Source organism: Mugil cephalus, chromosome 7 (genome assembly GCF_022458985.1).
Source record: "Mugil cephalus isolate CIBA_MC_2020 chromosome 7, CIBA_Mcephalus_1.1, whole genome shotgun sequence".
NCBI classification, from domain to species: domain Eukaryota; kingdom Metazoa; phylum Chordata; class Actinopteri; order Mugiliformes; family Mugilidae; genus Mugil; species Mugil cephalus.
The window spans coordinates 7,714,309-7,736,778 of NC_061776.1; the positions used below are offsets into that span (position 1 = coordinate 7,714,309).

The window sequence follows — 22,470 nt, forward strand, 5'->3', positions numbered from 1 at the left end:
GCTTGTACTTTCTTACTTCCATCTTTCTTTTCTGATTTTTCTTTTTTTGTTTGTTTGTTTCATTTATTTTTTTCTCTCATCCAACTGCACCGCCACCACCGCCATCCAACCGCTTTCGCTCGTTACTTGCGCTTCTTCCCCCCCCTTTTTTTTGCCTCAATGTGTCCCGTTCGTTTGATCCATGAAAAAAAAAAAAAATCTTTTTTTGGCGCTTTGCTTGCCCGTCTCTCCTCCCCGTGCGCCTCGTAATTTGTCCCGCGCCGCCTCCTCGCGAAGACCCAGACGCCACCTTCCCAGCATTCGAGTCCTCAGAGTCTCCGTCTCCCCCGTCCTCGCCCTCCCCCCCGTCCTCCTCCCCACTTGATGTCTTCTACGGCTCCGGCTATGATTCCACCGACTTTCCCTCCTCCACCTCCTCTTCATCCACCCCCACCTCCTCCTCATCCTCATCCTCATCCTCCTCCTTCACCACCACCTCTCCATCCAGCTCCCCTTCCACGACTGACATGTCAAACACCATCTCCTCCTCCTCCTCCTCCTCCTCCTCCTCCACCACCGCCATCTCCAACGCCCTCTTCCCCGACCTGCCATTCTCCCCTGACTCCTCCTCCTCCTCTTCCTCCTCATCCTCCCCAACTCCTCCTCCCGCATCCACGGGCATCACTCCTTCCGCTGCCTCTCCCTCCTCCTCGCCTCCCGCCTCCTCCTCCTCCTCCTCCTCCTCCGCCTCCTCCTCCTCCCTTACGCCCCCCGTTTCAGTCCGGCTGAATGGAGTTTACACTTTCACAGGTAAAAACCAGCCACACGCTTGCACACACACACACGCACTTGTCTTAAACAAGAGAGAGCCATTTAGTTCCCCTCTGTACCTAAAAAACAAAAGAAGTGGTGAAGTTGTGTAGCAGCTAACGAGTCTGGTTGTGTTTCCATTCGTGCGCACACGCAAACAGAAAGCAAGACGAGGCACGATGATTCGTGCGTCCGAGTCGCAGCTGTTTCATGTTTATTTTGTCTTCTTTTCCTCTTCCCTCCCGTCGATAATCCCCGAATCCTACTCCCACCCTCAACACACACTCCTCCACTTATCTAACCATCCATCCATCCATCCATCCATCCATCATCCATCATCCATCCACCCATTCCACCTGCTCATCCACTTGAGAAGACGAGCCAGACAACGTCCCAGGTACAACTCTTCCACCAGTCATGTTTTGACTTTCCGTCTGTACGTCTGACTCTTTGTAGTTCTGTCTGTTTTTTTTGTCTGTCTGTCGTACTGGGGAGGGAGGGGAGGGAGGGGTGAAAATAATAAAAAAAAAAATATATATATATATATGCTACAAAACTAGTCTGAGGACACTTTGAACTTCAGAGCCGAGGGATGAATATTTCATTATTTCATTGTTGGCGCCCACGTAATGCTTTGTTGTTGCCCGTACGTTCACAGACGTGATCCCAAACACAACACGACACACACACACTGCTCCACATCCGCCTCCACACACACACACACGCACACACACACACTAGCGTGACCCCTTAAGTGGTACAAGTCATTTTACACAGTGTTCCACTTCGTCTGTGCGTGTCCCTCGTCGTGTGTGCATCCCTCAATGTGTGTGTGTGTGAGTACGACGGAGTGAGGGTTGTGTGTGGGGGTGGTGTAGGTGGTGCTGGTGGTGGGGGGGGGGGGGGGGGGGGGGGGGGGGGGGGGGGGGGGGGGACATGGGGGTGCGGGTTCAGGCTTGGAGGTGTTCTTGGGTCTTGTCTGCTTTCCTTTGATGCTGACAGCAGGATTTATGGGCTCATTCTCAGTCTCGCCTCGTCAGCATGCCCCTCTCACCTCCACGCAGGCCAGCCACAGTGTGTGTGTGCGTGTGTGTGTTCAACTCTGTATATGTGTGTGTTATTCTGACTGGTGTTCAGAGCCCCCCCCACCCCCTTCTCCCTTTCCTTCAACCCCCCCTTTTTTCCTCTTCGGAAAGGTCTTCTCGCTTCTCTAACTGGCTGAAATGTTGCTTTTTCCTCCAAAATTGGCCGTCCACCGTATCGTCCGTGGTTGCAGCCCGGCTGTGATGTGTTTGTTCTTTTCCATCTATGGGTTTTTTCGGTTTTGTCTGCACCTCGTGCCCTACCTCTGTGTCCTGTAATCTGACTGGGTGTATCCGCTAGCTGTTTTTTTTTTTTTTTTTTTTATTTGTTTGTTTTATTTTTCCTCCCTCTGATTGAATCCTCGCCCTCGAATCCTCGCCAAGTGGAAGCCTGTGTCTCCTTCCAACTTTCCACTTTGTTTCCTCCAGTATATATAAAAAAATAAATAAATAAAATAAACTGCTGCTTTTGGTTTGTGCCATTGCAAATTGACACCCAGCGTTTGATTAGGTCTGAAAAGTCAGGCGGAATAAACGATGTATCAAATTAATTCTGCCTAGATTGCTTTCTTCTCTAAAGGGGCAAAAAAAAAAAAAGCCTTTTCTGGAAGATATTAAATCTTTTTTGTGGATGAAAAACCTGCATCTAAAAAAATATGTTTAGAGATGAGTCCTCCGTGTCTCCCCTAATCACCTAATACTTTAAATCAAATACTTCATTAGAGCCTTGGATCAGTAAACTCTGTTGATATATAACTTGGTCTAATAATTCAAAACTTTGACTTTATTAAATTTGAGTCAACAAACCTGAAACACGGCGTCTGTTTTAGTCGTAACATTAATACACAGCCTCTTCACTGAATGGATCATGCAACATGCAACTTGAGAGTGTAAAGGATTAATTCATGCTCTAATATTAGTTTCTTATGTTTGTTTTTTTGTTCAGACAGGGGCGTCACTAGGTTTTAAGGATGGGGGGCTTAGCCCCCCTGGTGGTGCGGGAACATAGCTTGTTAGCGCAAAATTTCACAAACAGCTAACAAAGACTGAGAATTTATTTATTTATCGTTATTATTTCAGTCTGTTTTTAAATACATGGCAACAACAAACGTTTCAACAGTAACTATTAATAACTGATCAACATAGAGGCGTGACTTTAACTCGCAACACAATGATTGTTTGCTCTCAATATTTTATATATAAATATATATTTTTTTTATTTCTAAATAGTCGCACAGGTTACATTTGGGACTAAAATGGTTGCAATTTCAAGCCCTGAAAAATATTACTTAAATATTTGAATTGAATGAATATGAATGAGTGGAATGGATAAGGGCACTGAAGGGGCTCGCTCTACCTTACGCTACGAAATGAAGGGAAATGGGCAGATTTATCATCATATATAAGTGATCATATGTAATTACTTATTTAAACTCATATTCTGTAAATTTATATTAAATTTGTCGGCACTCCTTTGCAAAAAATGTTTTAAAAAAGTGCTTTCAGGCAAACGAAATTAAACTTCTTTTTACACCTACTATGCAGGTTTTAAATGGAGCTTTAACGCTTAAACAGCACTTTTGTTTTTACCCAGAAATACCTCGTGATTTGGTATAAAGACGACAACTGGTAACCAGTTTGGACATGGTGATCCGAACACAAGTTTCCATAATATACTCCGATCAGCCATAACATTAAAACCACAGACGGGAGAACTGAATAACGCTGACCATCTTGAGATGATTCAGTGTTCTGCTGGGAATCTTTTGGCATTCATTTGCATGTTAGTTAGATAAGTACCTAGACCAGAGCAGAAAAGGCACCCTCACCCCATCACACAACACAACATCCTGCTTTGGAGGTACAAAGGACACCTACACAATATTAGGAAGGTGGTCATAATGTTATGTCTGATCGGTGTATATGCTGATACACTAATGAGAACTTCAGTGCTTTTCATTAAGCCATTTTTTTTTCATAGTACTCCAGCACTGCTGGATCAATGTGCTGGTTTAATCAGATGAATGTGGGACTCCGGAGCCTCTGGAGGTTTGAGATCCTGATCTGTAAAGGATTTGACTCGACATCCAGAGTGTGTCCGTTCCCCCGGCGGTTCCTAAAAGTGACCCGGGGTTCGGTTTATAAACTGCTCGGTCCTGTTGCATGTTGGCGACAAACTAGTGGAGGGTGACGCAGCGCCCTCCTTTATTTCGCCTGGCTTTTCGTTTTCTTTTTCTTCCTCTTACATCCTTCGTCTCTGTCTTCTGAATACGCTGTGGGTATTACATATTGACAAGTCTTTTCTGCTCCCTTGTTCTTTTCTTTCCTTTCTGTCTTCTCTCTGTCACTCTCCCCATTATACTCTCTCTCTGTCTGTCTCATTCTGCGTTTCTTTATTTCTGCCGCCTTTCATCATCCATCTCCCGGTTCCACCAATATCCATCCTCCACCCCCTTCTCTCTCTGTTCTCCATCTCTGTCTGTCTGTCTGCCTTTTCCCCTCTCACCCCTCATTCCTCACCGTTTCTGTGTTCTCTGTTTGTCTTTCCCGTCAATTCTCTTTGCTCCTCTCATTATTATTCCCGTTTATTTATTTATTCTAACTGTTTACCACATGGCTTCCTATTCATCCTCTCCTCTCACCACCCCTCAACCTCTTCTAAAGACCCCACAGCCATGTCGACCTCCTCGGGGGTGGACCACGCCGTGATCGGAGGGGTGGTGGCCGTTATCGTCTTCATCCTGCTTTGCCTCCTCATCGTCCTCGGCAGATACCTCATCAGACACAAAGGTCGGACACACGCAGTCATGCATGCATGCATGAGCAGAACCAGCACACCTGCACACATGCACATGCATATAAATACGAGCCTGAACGTTAATTCTAAGCACAAACCTCCCGAGCAGAATACGAAAGGGAACGAGACAATAAATGAATTTAATGCATTTTGGATTTCCTGACATTAACGATGTATCAGCAGCGTATTTAACGTATTATGTAACCGAATCACTCTTCGACTCATCTCAAATTTAAACGTCTCAGCTCCAGCAGGGGGATATTTAACGGTGCTAAAGACCTGTTCCCCACTTCTGTGCTTCAAGCTGGTGCAGAATATTGAACACGACTGCCTGGTTACCGGGGTCCAGCAGGTGTCAGGTCTGTTAGGGCTCATGTCCGCGTCGCTGCACCAGCGACCCTCTGCTCGGATTAGACACCTCTGCACAGGTGCCAGTACGTGTTAGTGGATACTTAAGTCTTTAGCTGTGGCACAGGAAAGCGACTGATAAACAATAGCTGCACTATAATGAACACAAAGTTATAATGCACACTAAAGCAGGGCTCTTCAAGGTTGTTCAGCCCAAGGATCCCCAAACTGATGGAGAGATTAAGTAGGGACTCCCTACCTACTATATGTGTTCTATATTAAATTTGTTCTAGTGCTGTATATAAATATACATTATTATCATTATTTTGCATTGAATATTAAGTGGTATATATGGTATGTGGTATATATACTTTAAGATTTGAACTTTAATCATGACAGGTTTAAAGCTCAATCACAGCTGAATGTAGTCGGGACAGTAAATCACCAAGCTATCTGATGGCATATACTTTAAAGTGAACAGTTTACTTTCTATATTTCACTAGCTTACCCTGCTTACAGCAGTGTTGAATCAACCAGGTATTTTGCAACCCCCCTGCAGTACCTTCACAGACCCCCGGTTGAAAACCTATGCACTACACAAGTATTATAATCACTTTAAAAGTATATAACCAATATAATCTGCCAGGTATACACATGTATTCACATCTTAGGGTCATATACACATTGATAATCTCTGTCATTGTTTATAGGGCGCTTCCTGTTACACCAATGTTCCATACATGTAGCAGGTTTACATGACTACCAGTTACAAAACCAATTAATTTACAAGTTTATTAGGGTCACGGGGCAACACACTGAGGAAATGGCCCCTACAAATATAGCTGAAGGGGTCCCGAGGCACTATTTTTATACTGCGTGTTTTTTCTTCTTATTATTGTTATGTTTTCATCTTCCTCCCTTTTTTCGTCCCTTAACTTATATATCAAAACCTGTGGTTTGATCGGGATCAGTGTGCTATTACTTTTTTCTATGAATACGAAACTGCGAAAAATTTCCCATTAAAATGAATGGGACAGGCGAAAAAGAGAGTTTTTCAAACGTCTGCTGCTCAGGAATACTTTCACCTAGAGACTTCATTTAAACTTTAAACCGTAGACACAAGTCTTATGTAGTACTGTTTTAATCCACGTTTTGGTACGTTTTATAGTTTTTGATCAATCACTGTTCAATGACCATGATAATTTTTGTAGAAATTCTGGGATTATAATGAGTGTGTATTGCGCGGAATGTTCGCGGCAGAGTGAGTGACATCATCAGCCAGAGTGGAGGAAGGTGTTTGAAATTGTCTGAAACTTGTCTCTTTCCACACTCGTTCCAGCCACATATTTAACACTCATACCATGATAATTTTTTAACCTAGATGTACAAATTGTTTCCTGTTCTCAAAGTGTGCTCTATCACCAGAGTGGGGAGGTACAGAAATTGCTGTGAGCCTGTGAGCCTGAGTGCGTTCATGTCTCTCTCTGCTCTCCATTGACTGTAATGCAAAGATTTTAAGAGAGAAGCAGAAGGGACCCCTGTTTTAAACCCGCACATGTCTCCAAAATATTTACTATAGAAAAACAAAAAACATATCAAAATCTTCAGGAAGGTCTTACGATGCCCGCGGTCTGTGTGTTTTTCTGATTTCTCATTGACAACCATCTCAGGTTGTCATAGCAAGAAAGGCTGTCATCTCAGAAATCTCAAATCTTGACCCAGTATTTGTTTTTTAAATGATTTTACTGAAGAAGTAAAAGCCACACAACAGAGTATACACAAACAGTCATGCAAAATATACAAAGAACAATATACAAGATGAACAATAATAAGATAAAAGGGTAAGAGAAAACAAACAAACAAAAAAAACAAGCCAGGGGTACATTGTATCAAACTTTTATATTATCCTCCTGAGACTTGAGTTTTTATTTGTTATGTGCTGTTAATTTCTCCAAGGAGCTAAGAAGTATAAAAACTAAGCATCATCTTTGAGCAGGATGTTTAATCCCAATGTCCTCAAATGGGTACAAATGGGTTCTACTACTGATAGAATTTGTTAAATTTGCATGTCATACCAAACTAGATACGTTAATAAGCAGAAATAGAGAAGTTTCAACCATAAAAATAATAAAATAAAGAAATGCCCGCTATCATGCTATCATGCTTTTACACTGATAAGTGTACAGTATTGTCCACTTATGAGGACAACGGGTCTAAATGAAGCAGAATAAGAAGCTGCCACAAACCTAAAACCTGTCCCCATATGAGGATGCAGGGTCTCAGGAGGTTAAAGTAGTTATATCTATTAATTGTCATTGTAATTTTTTTTTATTGTTCACGTCCTTCCAATAAGCAACAAAACATAAGTAAAACCAAGTTTATCGGGAAATAGCGTTTTCTTTCTGTCTTAAGATAATTATGGAAGCCAAACGATACATCTTCCTACCATAAACAAAAATCTTTACAGGTGAGGTGAGACTTCATACACTTGCCTCTTTCCCCGCCACAGGAACGTATCTGACCCACGAGGCCAAGGGCTCAGACGACGCCCCCGACGCCGACACGGCCATCATCAACGCAGAGGGTGGCCACTCCGGAGCAGAGGACAAGAAGGAGTACTTCATTTAGACAGAGGACAGAGTGGAGGAGGAGGAGGAGGAGAAGGAAGGGAGCGGGAGGAGGAGAAGGAGGAAAGTTGGAGGACATGGAGTAGGAGAGAGGGGAAGAAGGAAAAAAGAAAACCTCCATTTGTTTTCACGACGCTTCAGTTCTTGGTTCGGTCGGAGGGATGCTGGGAGGGAGGAGGGAGGGGAAGGAGCTTCTGCTGGTCCTTCCCTCTCCAGCATCGATACGTGGGGACGTGAGAACTGACGTACGGACGAACTGAAGTTACAAACACACACAAACACACACAAACAAACAAACACACAAACATGAGTCGGTTTTGACGAAAATCTCCTCGTACGCTCGCAGGCTCCTACTAACACTTTAACACTTTTATCCCCCACGAAGCATCGAATCCTGTTTCTAACCGTCAGTGCTGCAAAAAAAACAAACAAACAAAAAAAAAAAGGCTAAATTGTAAGTCACATTCCGACCTGTCTCCTCAACATTTAAACCAAAATGGTCTGTTTTTAGACTTTTTTTTTTTTTTTTTTGTCCTCGGTAAACGTCCATCCTTGTGGTGGAGAGAGATCCGTCTATAAAAGAGAAAATTATTACCGACACATAACCTCCATCAAACCTCCTTCGTGCGTCCTCGCCGACAACCCCCAGATCTGAGAAATTTCCTTTCATGCAAACACACATGCAAAGCTAGCATTCCCACCTTGTGCAACCAAGCCGAGGGGCTCCAGTATACATATATAAATATATATATATAGAATTATATAGCATTCTTTTTACTTGACAGAAAATGTTTGGTGTGCTGTAAATACTCTCTCTCTCTATCTGTCCTATTTCTGCCTTTCTGTCTTTCTCTTCCTCTCTACAGCTCCCCTCTCCTGTATCTCAAAAACAGTGTGTTACTGCCTCGCAGTAGCGTATATACTCAAAGACAAGCCTGCCTGTTTCTATTACACGCGTGGAAATGCAGAGTCGAAGAATATCAAATAATATCTGGGGGGATAGAATATGAAAATAACAGCGGCGATTGTTGCGATGAAAACTAACATTAACTGCAAATGTTTCTATGACGAATGTTTTCCTTCTGTTTTAATCTGATCTTTAATTCCTGTTTGTTTGTTTTTTTTTAATTTAGTTTTTTTTGGGTGGGGGGTTGGGGAGGGGGGACTTATGAGAGATTTTCTCTCGTCGGTGTCTCTGTGTGTTACTGTCAGTGTTAACGGTTTACAGTGTCTTTCGGTTCGTCAGTCCAGGAGTCCATACATCTTGGTTGTGTTTTGAGTTTTAAAAGTTGTGATGCGGTTCATTCATTCTTCTTCTTCTTCTTCTTTTTTTCTTAATTTCCTGTGTGCCGCCATTTTCTCCCTGCTCTCTTCTTGGGCCCTCTGTCCCCGAGCACTGATCTGTAGCAAAAAAAAAACAAAAAACAAAACCTCGGCTTCATAAAGAGTTTGTTTGTTGGAGTTGATCTGGACTAAACTGCCCGGTGCTTGTGCTGAACTCTCCTCTCCCCTTCGCCATCCTTTCTCCCGGCTGCAGACTGCCCGCCCGTCTAGTCCCGGCCACCTGGCGCTCAGCTCATTGAGTAGTGACATCATGACTTCTACCAACAAACCGGTGCGTTTGCTGCTTTCGGGAGTCAAAAGAAATGCTTGCTTTTCACTCCGGAGCCAAACGGGACTGCCCACACGCATTACGACAAACACGCACACGCACACAAAATCGTCCTTTCTGCTGCTGTTGTTTCTTTTTTCTCTTTTTATTGCAACAGGAATCATTCACCAGCTTAGCAAATGGTTCCCATAAATGAACAGGGCTTTATTAAGGTTGGGAGTTCGCCTTGGCACGGCCAACTTCCACTTGGCCCGGTCATGGAAATTGATTGCAATCTAACTAAGAGGCTCCGGGCTTCCAGACTGCACAGATGCCAAGGTTTTGGTTTGGCGGGCAGGGTGCCTAGCTTCAGTCCGGGTTGTGCTAACGGTGAAGAAAAGTCATTTAGAAAACTTAAATGTCCCCTTCTCTTTTTCTCCCCCCGCTCCGCTTGTCCACTCCCCTTCGCTCTTTAATCAGTCATCCCGTCTGCGTCCTGATCCACCTTCACCCCGTCTCTCCTCAGCGCTGATCGATGGTTCTCCTTCTCTTTCTCCGTCTCTCATTCCAGAAGTCCGTGTACAGTAGAAGTAGCGTTTGCCGGGTGATCGCTGATCAATTCTAAGCAAGGAATCCATTTGCTGTAGTCAGTTTACCCATGGACAGTTAATGTCTGTTCTAGTTTTTGTACACCTTTTTTGGGAATGTTCAGGGACTGTGCTTTTCGTACCTTCCCCCCACGTTGTCGTTAAATGCTAGCTAGCCGGCTGCTTGGGAAACAATCAGCCTGCTAGTACATCTATAAGCTCGCTACTACAAAGGGTAATGTGACCTGAAGCGGGGTCAGCTGTTTTTTTTTCAGTTTTTTTCCCAGTCATGTCCTTTTCAACAGTGTTCTGTTAAAACGTTATGCATCCAAGATTTCAGAAAACTGTTTTCATTGGTGTCTGCAGACCAGAGCTCCGTCTCTCGGAGCCGCTCGTCCACTTTGAAAATGTTACCATCGATTTGTATTTAACCCTAGTCTAATTCTGCTCTGCGAATGGAGAAAGGAAGTACCTGCCTCATACTCTCAACAAAGTGTAGTGTCTTAAAAACTAATGGACCTGTATTTGCCTGTAACTTATCGTCCTGTCCTTCGTCTTAGTTAATGTGCTAGCATGTAGCTTGCATGAGAAATGGTTGGAAACTGTAGATAGCGTTCGGAGTTGAGAAGTGGCGACGGGATTCGTCTCCCGAGACGAGAGGGAGGTCCGGCCCAGCTGACCTCCCTGCTGTTCTCTGGTCTGCAAACACAGGCTCAGTCACCTCCCGGCGACCAGGAGGCGACTGAGCAGATCATTCTGCCCCCACCACTGCTACATCAAGACCGTGCAGGGGCATAGTGGACATGGAGTCAGTGGATTTATATTTCATTGCATCGGTGCAGTAATGATTAGCTGCCACCAGGTGTCAGCAAACAACAGCTTTTCTCCTCCGTCGTCTTCAGTCAGCTCAAGGTGTCCTGCCCCACCACTTGACTCACCATCCCCCCCCCCCCCAGGCAGTCGCAAGCCAGCTGCCGCTCATCACTTTTCCTTTTTGTAGAATAAAAAAAGAAATCGGTTTTTAAATTATGTTTTTGTAAAAGGTGTGCATAATCTTAAATTGATTAATTCATTTTCTCTTTTTCTTAAATTTAGTTTTTCCCCCCCAAAACTTGAAGGTTTAGAATTTTAGTTTTTGCATATTTTATTGTTTCAACAACCTTTTTTTTTTTTTTTTTAAAATATAATTTCATGTATATAGTGTTGCCTTTACTGGATACAAAGCGCACCCGATATACACGTCGCACACACACACACACATTGGGTACATGCACATCCACACACATATATCTGGATACGCACAACAGGTCTGTTACCATTGTGTGTTAGCGCATATGTGTGTGCATGTGTGTTTGTGTATGAGTGTGACATGTGTATTGATTGACCCAAACCGACTCCAGAGACACTCTTTACATGTGTTGCATTCACAAAAACGATGTTTCCTTTTTCGGTGACGACTAAAATGATAAAAAAGGTCTTTGGTTTTAGGATTATTATTATTATTATTATTTCGGATGACAAGTCTTCCTTTTGAATAAATATCCATATCACATGGGAATAGTGGTGTCATGTATGTTAATTTGTATTATGACTGATGATGTCATCAAGGCGAGACCCAACCGCATGCCGTGGTGGGTTTTTTGCGTCTGTTGGCTGTTACGTTCATGAAGTATTTTTTTTGTTGTTGTTTTATTTTGTTAAGTTCAGTTGTTGACTTCAATAAACATGCATTTGGGTTAAATTCACTCGTCTTCTTCCTTTTTTCTTCATTTTTTTAGGGGTACCTCAGAATTTATCTACACCACAAGTCACTGAAAAGTAATGTTTGAATTTTTTAAAATAAATATTTAAAAACTTCAACAAGGTCATTTACTTGATTAGGATTTTAAAATGAACTTAGGACATCAACTTTGCAACAAATCCTGATTTTCTTTGAGGATGGACATCTTTCTTTTCATCAAGCTTTGCGTGTATCAAACATTTTTCTTTTCTATTTTATTTAAAGAACTGCTCACAAAGCCACTCATCAACAGGTTATAAAAACCTATATTTCAAATACTTTGTACATTGCAAAAATGAAAATGTCCAACAGAGGGCAGTAAAATATCGCCAATCAATGATCCCCTTTGGAAACGCACAAAAAACTGCTGCTTGGTTATAAAACTTGTGGAAGACATTGACCGATTTTCTCTGAATTAAATCAAATTAAATAATGTTCCACATTGCTGAGCTTAATCTTATTATATCTGAAATCCATGATTAAATAAAGCTTTCTTTCTACCCGAGACAAAAAAGAATCTTGTGTTTTCTTTCTTTCTTTCTTTCTTGTTATTTGACTTTCCCCTGCCTCCACCCCTTTTCGTTTGCCCTGTGTTTATTCAGTTTGCTCTGTGGTTTTGGGGGGAAATTGTTACCATGTGTTTATTATCAGTCGCACATTGTACACAGTTAATTAGACCATAAGTAGTCACAGTCTGAACACAGATGGAGATTCATTACTACTTACTGTCCGGCCGTTTCTGGATCAACAGCTTTTTTTTCTTTTACTTTTTTGTGGAAGTTGTTCCATAGACGCACACAAGGCTTCAGTCCTGTGGCTAGAAAACAACGGTGAATTAAAATGTGTAGTATCAAGGCTGAGCAACGTTGCCTGATGCTCTTCTGATGCTGCACATGTGTATATAAATATTCAAAGTGCACATACAGTACATGTACGCACTCTGACATTTTTCAAACTACAAAATGAAAAATCTTACTTTTAACACTGTGTTCTCCTCTTTTGTCCTCCTCATCATAAATGCCTCGTATCCTGATTTGAGAATCAGTTTCGGAGCCACACTGTGTTGCGTCTGCATTCAGTGGACTTTATGTAGCTGCAGTTAAATATGTGTTTTAGAAATATGAACAAATAAATGAAGCGGAGTCACCGTGGACACAACTGGACGCCGCACTGTACGTTCTAGAAACAAAAGCAGAGCAGTTAATCAGATTTACAGTGGTGACATCACTGTGTTATGTTGCAGACAGGAAGTGTCATCGCTGGCAAACGTGTGAAACACTGAATATGTGTTTGTAGCGATCACTTATTTTTCTTTATCTCCCAAAAACTTCTTTTCATACTGGTGTGATTTGTTAGATGAACTAACAGTGTCCTAAAATACCTGTAAACAATTTTTGTGCACATTTTTATGCAAATATAAAAATGTGCACACTCAACACTCAACATATGTGTTCCAAGTACATAGGATACATTTTATAGGATAAACAATATTTCGAGTTTAATGTCACTTGATGGTTTAACCAAAAAAAAAAAAAAAAATGAAACAAGTTCAACTGGACTTGTGTAGTAGAGAACTGAAGAAGCTACTTGGATGAGTGACGCACCATCTTCAAGAAACTCTACAGCTGTCCTCCTTTCAGCTTTCTTTTTGGATATACCATGACCTGGATGACTGAGGAGAGTCTTCCCAGAATCGATGCTTTTAAGTTTTGATGCTCAAAGCGCAGTTCTCGTTCCTGCCGCTGGGGCGCCCTTCTCCTCTCTGCGGAGTCTACAACGGAGATAGTGGTGGCGGAGGAGTAGGAGGGAGAGAGGGAGGGGTGTGTGCGCTACTGATTGTACGGGAAGAGGAGGGGGGCAAAGTGAGCGAGAGAGACAGAGCCAGAGAAAAGAGTGAGAGAGGAATTCAGTATTCTTTAAATGGAAACCCAGAGCGCAGAGAGGAAAGGGAACGCAGACTGAGAAACCAAAAGAAAAGAAGAAGAAAAATCAGGAGAAAAAAAAGTGGAGGCAGATTCGTTTTACGCACTGGGAAACAGTGACATAGTTGAAGAAAGGAACAGGGAAAAAAAAGGAAGAACAGAGGATTTTTTTTTCCTTTCTCTAAATGTGTTTTCTCCCACTTCTATGACTCAAACAGGATTCAGCTTAAATGCGCCCGGTCGGGAGGGATTGATGGTGTCTTTTTGGGGAAGCGGAGCCGAGGGGAGGAATCTGAATGCGCTCGGCTGAACCATGCCAGCCCTGTGGATCATAACTTTGGCGATCACTTTCAACCAAGGTGAGTGATGTCTGAGGACACTTGTCACAATCTGGCGAGAGAAGAGCGAGTCGAAGTTTCTTTCTTTCTTTCTTTTTTTATTTAGTGTTTTCCTCCTCCTGTTGTTTTCCTCTTTGTGTGTGTGTGTGTGTGCGCGCGCGCGGGTGTCTGTGCGCTCCGCGGGTCTGTCTCTTGTCTGCGATGGCAGTGCTTGTATATTTTGCAGTTATGTCTGGCCAAGAGTGCGCGCGCATGCTTCTGTGAGCGCGTGCACGTGCGACCCGTGTTATGTTGTTGTAGATTCGGGTTGCCCTGGACATCATCATTACAGCCTACAGACGCTGGAGGAGAGGGGGGGGGGGACTCGTGGGGTGTTCAAGGGTCTCTGCTCCGCTGGGGGACAGAAATAAAAAAAATAATAATGATTTTTAAAAATCTATATGGATTCAGAACAAACGCGCTGCATTCATACGTTTTATTATTATTTCAGTTCCTCGTTTGTGGCAGAGATGTGGAGCATCTGCACGCGACATCGCTTTGACGTGACCTTTGAAACGCATGAAAAGACAGATTTGGTTGACACATACAAGCGCAGAGTGGGTCAACGCAAGTGCGCGCACTCTCCCACAGGCACACACAAACGCACACACACAAACACGTGTGTACACACACACACACACACACACACACACACATTGCGCATAACCTGCCAGCCCGGGGATGATTGATGAGGCGAGGATCCAATGCACGGTCTGGTCGTCGGGGTTTAACATGAGTCACACCGGATCAATTTCCCAACACACACGCGCGCGCGCACACACACACAAACACGCGGGACGCGCACGCGCTGGACACGTGCATGCCTTCAGTCCGAGCGAGTGCAGTGAGAGTGGAGAGTAAAGATCAGCAGCGCAAGTGTCCCTCGAGAGAGAAAGTGTGTGTGTGCGCGCGCGCGTGTCAGAAGAGAGACCAGTGCATCCTCCACTTAACATGCAGGTAGAGTCTGCGCGCTCGTGCAGAGGACGCGCGGCCCCTGCTGCAAACGTTCAGGTGCCAAGAAAGAAAAATTCATATTTTACCTTAAAGACTGAGACATATTCACTGGACTGTAGGAGAGTCCCATTACTAATATTAATGTCCCCATTTATCGATCACCTTGATGGATCGCCCTCTCCCTCACACTCTCCACGCACACACAGTGACACACACCTAAGTGACAGAGTGGATGAGTGTGCCTTCCTGTTTGAGGGCAGTCACGGCTCCAAAGACAGAGGTGATTAATTGAGGTGGCCTGATGTGAACAGTACATCCCTGGGTGTGTGTGTGTGTGTGTCTGTGTGTGTGTGTACCTGCCTCAGCACCTGGGTCCCCGGTGCCGCAGGCCGACGGTGTGATGAACCACAGACGATGATCTGCCCAGACACACAGTCAGAGGAGCTCTCCCAGGCAGGAGCGTCGTCGGCCACCTGAGTGGAATGAGATAGAGTCAAATACATATTGCATAAAGTGTGAGGCAGAAGATGAGACCTGGACATTTCAAGATCGGAATCAATTCCGATCCGAATGGATCAGATGAGCTCAAGGTGCTCGGATTGATCGAGGTTAAAGCTACTGATAGTGTTTGTTATACGCCGGTTGAAAGAGGAGAATGGACGGGGGGGAGGCAAAGCAGATTGGGAAAGTTGGATTATTCTAGCAAAACAGGAACGACGGAACAAAAGAGAACCGGTCAGAACAGAAGGGGAACAAAGGGGAGAAAGAGCCAGGGCAGAATTTCAAATGGAAATGGACAGAAGAGGAACGGAGCAGAGCAGATGAGAACGAGGCTGAGTAGAACAGAAGAAGAAAGATACGGAGAGAAAGGTGGGATGGGGGGGACGGGGGGCGAAGGGAAAGATCAGGATCCGGACAAAACAACAGAACCGCCGGAGCAGATCAGCCGAGGCAGACGTGAAGAGAAGGGAGCAGATCAGCGTCTCCGGCTGAGCCGGTCTAAAGCCTGTAAATGTGATCAGAGTGAATCCGTCCCCTACATGCAGCAGCTGCAGCCTAATGTGTGTTTAGCCTGTTTGGACTCCTCCAGGTGTCTGCTGCCTGCTTCCCTCTGCTGACAGCTCACACCGTCTCCTTCTATTTGAGCGACGCGATTTACTGTTCAGTCCAGTGGTGTGTCTGGCTTCCCAGCACAGGCCAACTACATCTCTGTGCGGTTGACCGCGCATCTGCGGGCCCCTGTAATTACCACTCGGTGCTGTATGCGTATATGTGTGTGTGTGTGTGTGTGTGTGTGTGTGTGTGTGTGTGTGTGTGTGCTGGTCTGATGTGGCGCGTTGCCGCTGTGATCCGACGCCACCGCCGCTCAGGCCACTGGCGAGAGTCGATTCTTGAACAGCGCTCCTTTTGCTTGAGCTGAACATTTTTTTTTTTTTTTTTTGCAGCCTGATCATGCAAGCAAAGCAAGCAAAGCAATTCTCGCACTGCAAGCACCTGTCCCATCTTTCTCCCTTCACATACAGACTTTCTTTCCCCCCCCCCCACCCTTCCTTCCTCCCCCTCCTCCTCCTCCCCCGCCTCCTCCTCCCACTCTTTTCTCCCGTCACAAGAATAGAGCAGAGGCGCAGATGTAAAGAGACAGGCCAAAAAGACAGAGAGATGGAGGCAGAGCAGAGACGAAGACAGGAAGAGACAGCGGGGTTCAGTCCTAATCTGTTGACAAGAGGGGATGTTTGAGGATAAACAGAGGCAGAGGCAGGAGAGCTCAGGAAGCGCAGAGAGACAGACAGACAGACAGACAGACAGTTAGGAAGAAAGAAAGAGCCCTATTGGCTTCAACAGTAACCCAGCTGGACCATCAATGTTTGATGGTGTACATCAGCAAAGATTTACACCCAAATTGGGCTCCGGGGGCACACAGGGATCCTTTCTCCGGCTATATTTAGAAGCACCACGTCCGAAGCAACCGACAAGGCTTCGGATCTCTTGAAAACGTTTCACCTCTCACCTGAAATCACAAACGTCGGCTTCCAGGTCGGCCAGCTGAGATGCTATGTCCCATTGTCTTATATGTGCATTCTGCGGTTTTTAACCTTTTTGGCTCCAAGTAGCGACTTTTATACTTTGTTTCTTTCAGATTGTCTTGTTTTGCACAACGTGCTTCTCGCACGCGCCTGAAGTTTGACTTTCAGAGCGACTGTGGATCTCTGGGAATCTTTGCAGAACCCACTAGAATCTCTCTTGACATGGAGTTAAGGGGCATATGTATTTGTGAAGAAACCTGCATTTGTCTCATCTGCATAAAGGCATGTTCCTTTTGACGGCCCCTTTTTTAATGCATGGGACTCCTGCTTGGTCCCTCGTGCTGGTGGAAATTCACTTTGGACACTTACTCAGACCCCTCCTACTCCGCCTCTCTGTGCATTGCGTGCATGTGTGTACCCTCGTGGTCTTTAAGTAGACAAACTGATTTGCTCCTAAGGAACGTAATTGTGCACGAGTGTTTTAAACAGGACCATTCTTTAAGGCCGCATTTAGACCGACATTAGCGCCGCCTAAAAATGTACTCCCCCTCATTCATTTCAGTTCGTTCCCCCTCCTTTTCTGACGGTGCAGGAACAATGAGAGCTCAGTTTGGCTCAAGCATCGCGCAACATCAACAAGGGCAGGTTGAACCTGTGCACTACGCGTGATCCTGCTGGATTATCGTTCGAATGCTGAACCGTACACCTCATAATAACTGCAATGAAAAGCGATCGGCGGGCGAGTTGACCTCCCCGCGCTTTAAACCGCTGCGTCGTGGTTTGGCTTCTGATAAGCCTCCAAAGTCATCGATCAATTATTCAAATTGGATCCCTGGATCATATTTCTGAGGAGGCATGCCCCCTTACGTTTGCATCGCTTTTACAAGCTCAAGGATGCGGCGCGTGCTCTCTACGCAGATGGAAGAAATAAAGCACACCTTGAAGTTATGGGGCCCGGAGCCCGACGCCAAGAACAGCCTTCGTCAGTGAACCAGTGGAACTACGTCTAATGCTGCTCACGCTCGACAGATAAGGCACGCACGTGAAATATTAATTAAGGAAATATGCAGCTTTAATTGAGTTTACAAAGCTACTGAACTTGTTCTTCTGGTGAGTTTTTATCATCTGAACCACCGCTGATGAGCATTTCCTGCATGAGCGGCCTCAGGATGAATCAGGCCCCCAACCCTCGGCCATTAGCGCCATACTGCACTGATCGGGCCATAAAAGCCAGTATATAAGGTCGACTGACTCTGTTTCTATAATTGGGTGGTAAAAAAAAAGAAAAAAAAAGAAAAAAAGTCACTGTACCTCCAGTATAATGAATATAATTAAATACATCACAACAAGCCTTGTCTGAGAGCGGAGGAAGTTCGTGACAACGTGAGTTTCGCATGCGTGTGTGTGGGCCTCATCCCCAAACCCCCTCCAGTGCCTGACAGATCTGATATCCTTACGGCCGGGGACGCGTAATCTGAGGTGACGTGCAACAGCAATTAAAATAAATAAATATGATAACGCCGCAATTAGCTGTCAGTTAATTCACTGCGCGACGGCCCCGATAATCTAGTAATCGGTTAGAGCGACGGAGGAGGCAAATCCTTCCCTCTGCACGGGCGCCGATGTGTCGGAATTAAAGACTGAAGAGCGCGCAGATCCTAACAGAGACGGTCGACTGGTATTAGGACTGACACCTGTCAATCTGGCTAATATGTCAGCCTGAGTGAGGAGGAGGACGGAGAAGAAGAAGAAGTGGACTGGGAGGACTAGGAGGAGGGAGAAGACACGCAAAGAACTAGAAGAGAAAGAGTGGAGGGGATGGGAGAGGAAGAAATGAGAAGGAAGGCTGAAAAAAAACAGCAATGGTTGGAGAACGGGAGATAAAAAGAGGTGCGCAGGGGAAACAACCTAACCCTAACCCTAACCATAAAGAGAAGGAGCTAAAAGAGGGACAAAGAGGGGAGAATTTCAAGTGGGAGGAGAAGGGCAGAGGTGTGGAGCCGGCCGGAGACGAGGAAAGAAAAAAAAAAAACAAGAACAGATGAAGACGAGGATGAGGTCAAGGGAGAAAATCAGGTTGAAGGAAGAGGGCAGAGGAGGGAAGGTGAGCAGAGGATTTGTGTCGGAGGTCAGAGGAGGCGCAAAGACCGGAGGGGGAAACATTAAGAGAAGGAGAGAAGAGGTAGCCAAGCTTAAAGAAATGTAGCGGGAGGTTGAGGAGGAGCTAACAGGAGTTAAAGAGGATGAAAGGAAGGTTGTAGAAGAGGATTCAAGGAAGAGGGGAGCAGAGATTTATGCGTGAAGGGGGGTTGGGGTTAGGGAGACACGGAGGAGAAGATGAGGGGAAAAGGAGAAGAAAAGAGGAAGGAAGAGGGTAAATGAGTAAAGGAGGGCAGCAGATAGGAGATGAATGGTCGATGGAGGTGTGCAGGCAGATGGGGGGAATACCGGAGGGAGGAGGGAAGGAGAATTAATGGAGACGGGACGCAGGAAGACAACGGGATTTGGCGGGATGGCAGTCAGAGAGGGGGATGGAGGAGATGGCAAAGAGGAGGGAAAAAGAGGAGGGCAAGAGGTTGGCACATGAGGTGTACGCCAAGATCGACCGCAAGGGAGCGGAGGAGAAAAGTGGGTGAGAACAGGGAGAAATTTGGAAGAGGCAGGAGTCGAGGTGGAGGAAAGGACACGATTAGGGAGAGGATAAAAAGAAAGGAGACAGATTCGGCGCTGTGGAGGGAGGCAGGAGTGAAACGCACAGGAGTCGCCGGAGCTAACAGGAGTGAAAGAGGAGGAGAGTCGGGCTGGGGAGCAGAGATTTATGTGTGGAGAGGGTTGCAGCGAGGGAGCAGAGGGAAACAGCCAGGCCTATTATAGATGGGGCTCTCCAGGGAGAGCAGGGCCCGGAGTTTTCGAGGCATTTCCAGCATATTTCACCGCTGCTTCAAGCGGCGAGCTGCAATGCACAAAGCGCCGCCCTCAACCCCAGTCCTCAGTCCTCCAAGGATAAATAAAGTGGGTCTCCTTTCTCTGCACGAGCATTCAATAAAAGTGATAAAAGGCTGGCCTTCTTAGCTTTTTTGGAAGTGAAAGTGAGAAACCAAACTGGCCACCGTCTCTAAGGAGAAGCTTTCAAAGAAATGCAGACATCAAGCATAAAAGCATAAAAGTGCTTCCTTTTATATGAGGAAAAATGTCAACAAAAAGGGCCGGGAGATCAAATAAGCCGAGTGTGGAGGTAGTTTGTGTTTCTGCTCTCTCTTTCTCTCTCTCTCTCTCTCTCTTTGTCTGTCTGTGTTTCCTCTCCCTGTCTGAGAGACTCATGTGCGGAGGTGAGAGAGAACAATTGAATGGGCCTCCCACATAAAATCCATTCAGAGACATCTTGAGGAATAAGAATGAGAAATTGTCCGACGCAGTGAATTACATCAATCTGATCCATTACAAGATCGCTATCACAAGGTTTTCCCCTTTTGTTTTAGCCCTGGATTATACATGCTGCCGGATGTGTGTGTGTGTGTGTAGCACCGTAACACAATTTTGCATGGAATCAATGAAACAATTTCTCAATTAAGTGAGTATTCGTCTGACAGATTATTGACATTTCACATGTGCTGTATGATTTATATAAGTGACGATCAGGGACGGCTATTAGGCTCAGGGTTTTTATTAAAATGTACATAATGGTATCAAATCTCCCTCTACGCCCCCAAACTGCTCCCCTGCATTGATGCTTATAGATCCCTTCATGGCCTTCTGTGACTGTGACGTCATGACGTTAGCTGGAGGCAAAACCAAGGGAAGCTTGAGGCAAACAATGTCACTGTCAACTGTAAAAAAAAATTTGGGGGCCAAGTCCCAAAAAGCGAAAACACTAACCTGAATTTTATTATCGCATACCAGCCACTGGCAGTCGCAGATGAGTTTGGCTGAACGCGATTAAAAGAAAAGATTGGAATGAGACGATCAACAACAACGCTGTGTTTGCAGCGCACATTTGATATCAGGTCTGATTAATATGTAATACATCATCATTTTCAGTCAGGATAACGTTATGGGTTAGACTGGCTGAAATAACATTAAGTTAATCATTATTTGGAGGATTCTTGTTACATGCTAATACCAATTCTAATCGCAAGCTAACTCAACATTAGTTGTATGTTTCAGCGGTGTTCAAACTGTTGCATTCACTACATTACTTACTTCTTGTAATATCTTTGTAGGAGAGGCTTCACTTGATAAAGACAAACCAGATTTCGTCCCCTCTGTTTCCTTTGGTCAAATTATCCATCCAGTGAGTGAGAGTGTAGGGGTCAGTGAATATAGTCCCATCAGTCAGAGCCAACTCACGGTCGCGGGAAGTGAGTGTATTAGTACATTCTCTAAAATATGCTTTTTCCTTGTCCATTCTTGCCACAACAATCCATTGAAATATGCTAACCGGCGTTTACAGGCTACAGTGTTTGATATGTTTTGCCTCCAGTTAAGCCCCGCCCCTAAAAAAAAAAACGTCACACTGTTTACAAACTGTGAAGAGGTCTATACTGCTTTAAGCGTTCTCTATAACCGGGTTAAATGCATAGAGCAAATTCTTTGTATGTGTACTCATGTTGATCAGGCATAACATTATGACCACCTTCCTAACATTGTGTAGGTCTCAGAGAATGGACATGGACTTTCTGAGGGTGTCCCTGGGGTCTCTGTGGATCATCCCATTTTTACACAAGATGGTCAATGTTATGTATTTCTCCTGTCAGTTGTTTTAATGTCGTGGCTGTTCGGTGTATAATAGCTGGGTTAAACCTTCAATAATGTTAAGATTACTGTCTTTGTTTTGAAAACTAAACACTAATTTCCAAAACTAATCAAATCTGAATATGAAATATGGTACTGGGGGCAGCTGTGCATATACAGATGGAGCCCAAATGTGCCAAAAAAAAAGGTCTAAACTAAAACTCTATGTCTATAAAGCTCTATTGTCATACACTCAGCAATTGTAAAGTCTGAACCTTAATGTTGTCTCATCATATCCTCATATCATATAATAACAAAACCACAGCGACTGTCCACAATGCAACAAAGGTTTAGGAGCCAGGACGTCATTGCTTCATCACATTAAACTGTATCAAACTATATTTGCTGCATATAAAATAACCGCGTCTTTACACTTTGATTTCATTTCTTTCATCTGCGTCTGACCGTGCGGCCCTTAAATTCTATTAAGACATGCATATCTTCTCCGAGCTAAAGCTTCCGCTAAAGGAGAAGTTTGTAATATTTAACGGTTTCTCTTTCAAGTATCCAGTGTGATGATGAACATAATTCCAATATTTCACACCCCACAGACCCAGCTATCCACCGGCACCACTTTCAGTTAATTTAACATTTAGCGCCTTCCAATCTTTCCCACAGAGACTTTTCCAAACTTATTTCCCTTATCAGGAGCTGAACTTGTGTAACCAAATGATTTTATTGCGTGGGCACGACAGCCAAGTTTTTTTTTCTTCTTCTTCGTCTTCTTTTTTGAAGTCTTAATACATCCTTCTATTCCCTTTTTATTTCTGTTGCTTTGGTGGATTTTAAACGGCGATAAAA

At 44.5% G+C, this 22,470-nt stretch overlaps 2 protein-coding genes across 5 annotated transcripts in view; both read left to right on the top strand.

Moving 5' to 3' along the window:
* The window catches only part of cadm3 (cell adhesion molecule 3), a 109,769-nt gene extending 98,207 nt beyond the window's left edge, over positions 1-11,562 (top strand). The window contains exons 9-12 of one of the 3 annotated variants that reach the window (XM_047588778.1): positions 277-789; positions 1,166-1,186; positions 4,536-4,661; positions 7,526-11,562. In XM_047588778.1, coding sequence (XP_047444734.1) covers positions 277-789; positions 1,166-1,186; positions 4,536-4,661; positions 7,526-7,644 — 779 coding nt within the window. In that variant the 3' untranslated portion in view covers positions 7,645-11,562. The remainder of the gene's footprint in view (positions 1-276; positions 790-1,165; positions 1,187-4,535; positions 4,662-7,525) is intronic. The other 2 variants (XM_047588779.1, XM_047588780.1) reach the window with 2 other exon arrangements.
* Positions 11,563-13,457: 1,895 nt separating this feature from the next.
* kirrel1b (kirre like nephrin family adhesion molecule 1b) overlaps positions 13,458-22,470 on the top strand; it is a 76,933-nt gene continuing 67,920 nt past the window's right edge. For both annotated transcript variants that reach the window (XM_047590588.1, XM_047590589.1), the window contains exon 1: positions 13,458-13,882. In XM_047590588.1, coding sequence (XP_047446544.1) covers positions 13,837-13,882 — 46 coding nt within the window. In that variant the 5' untranslated portion in view covers positions 13,458-13,836. The remainder of the gene's footprint in view (positions 13,883-22,470) is intronic.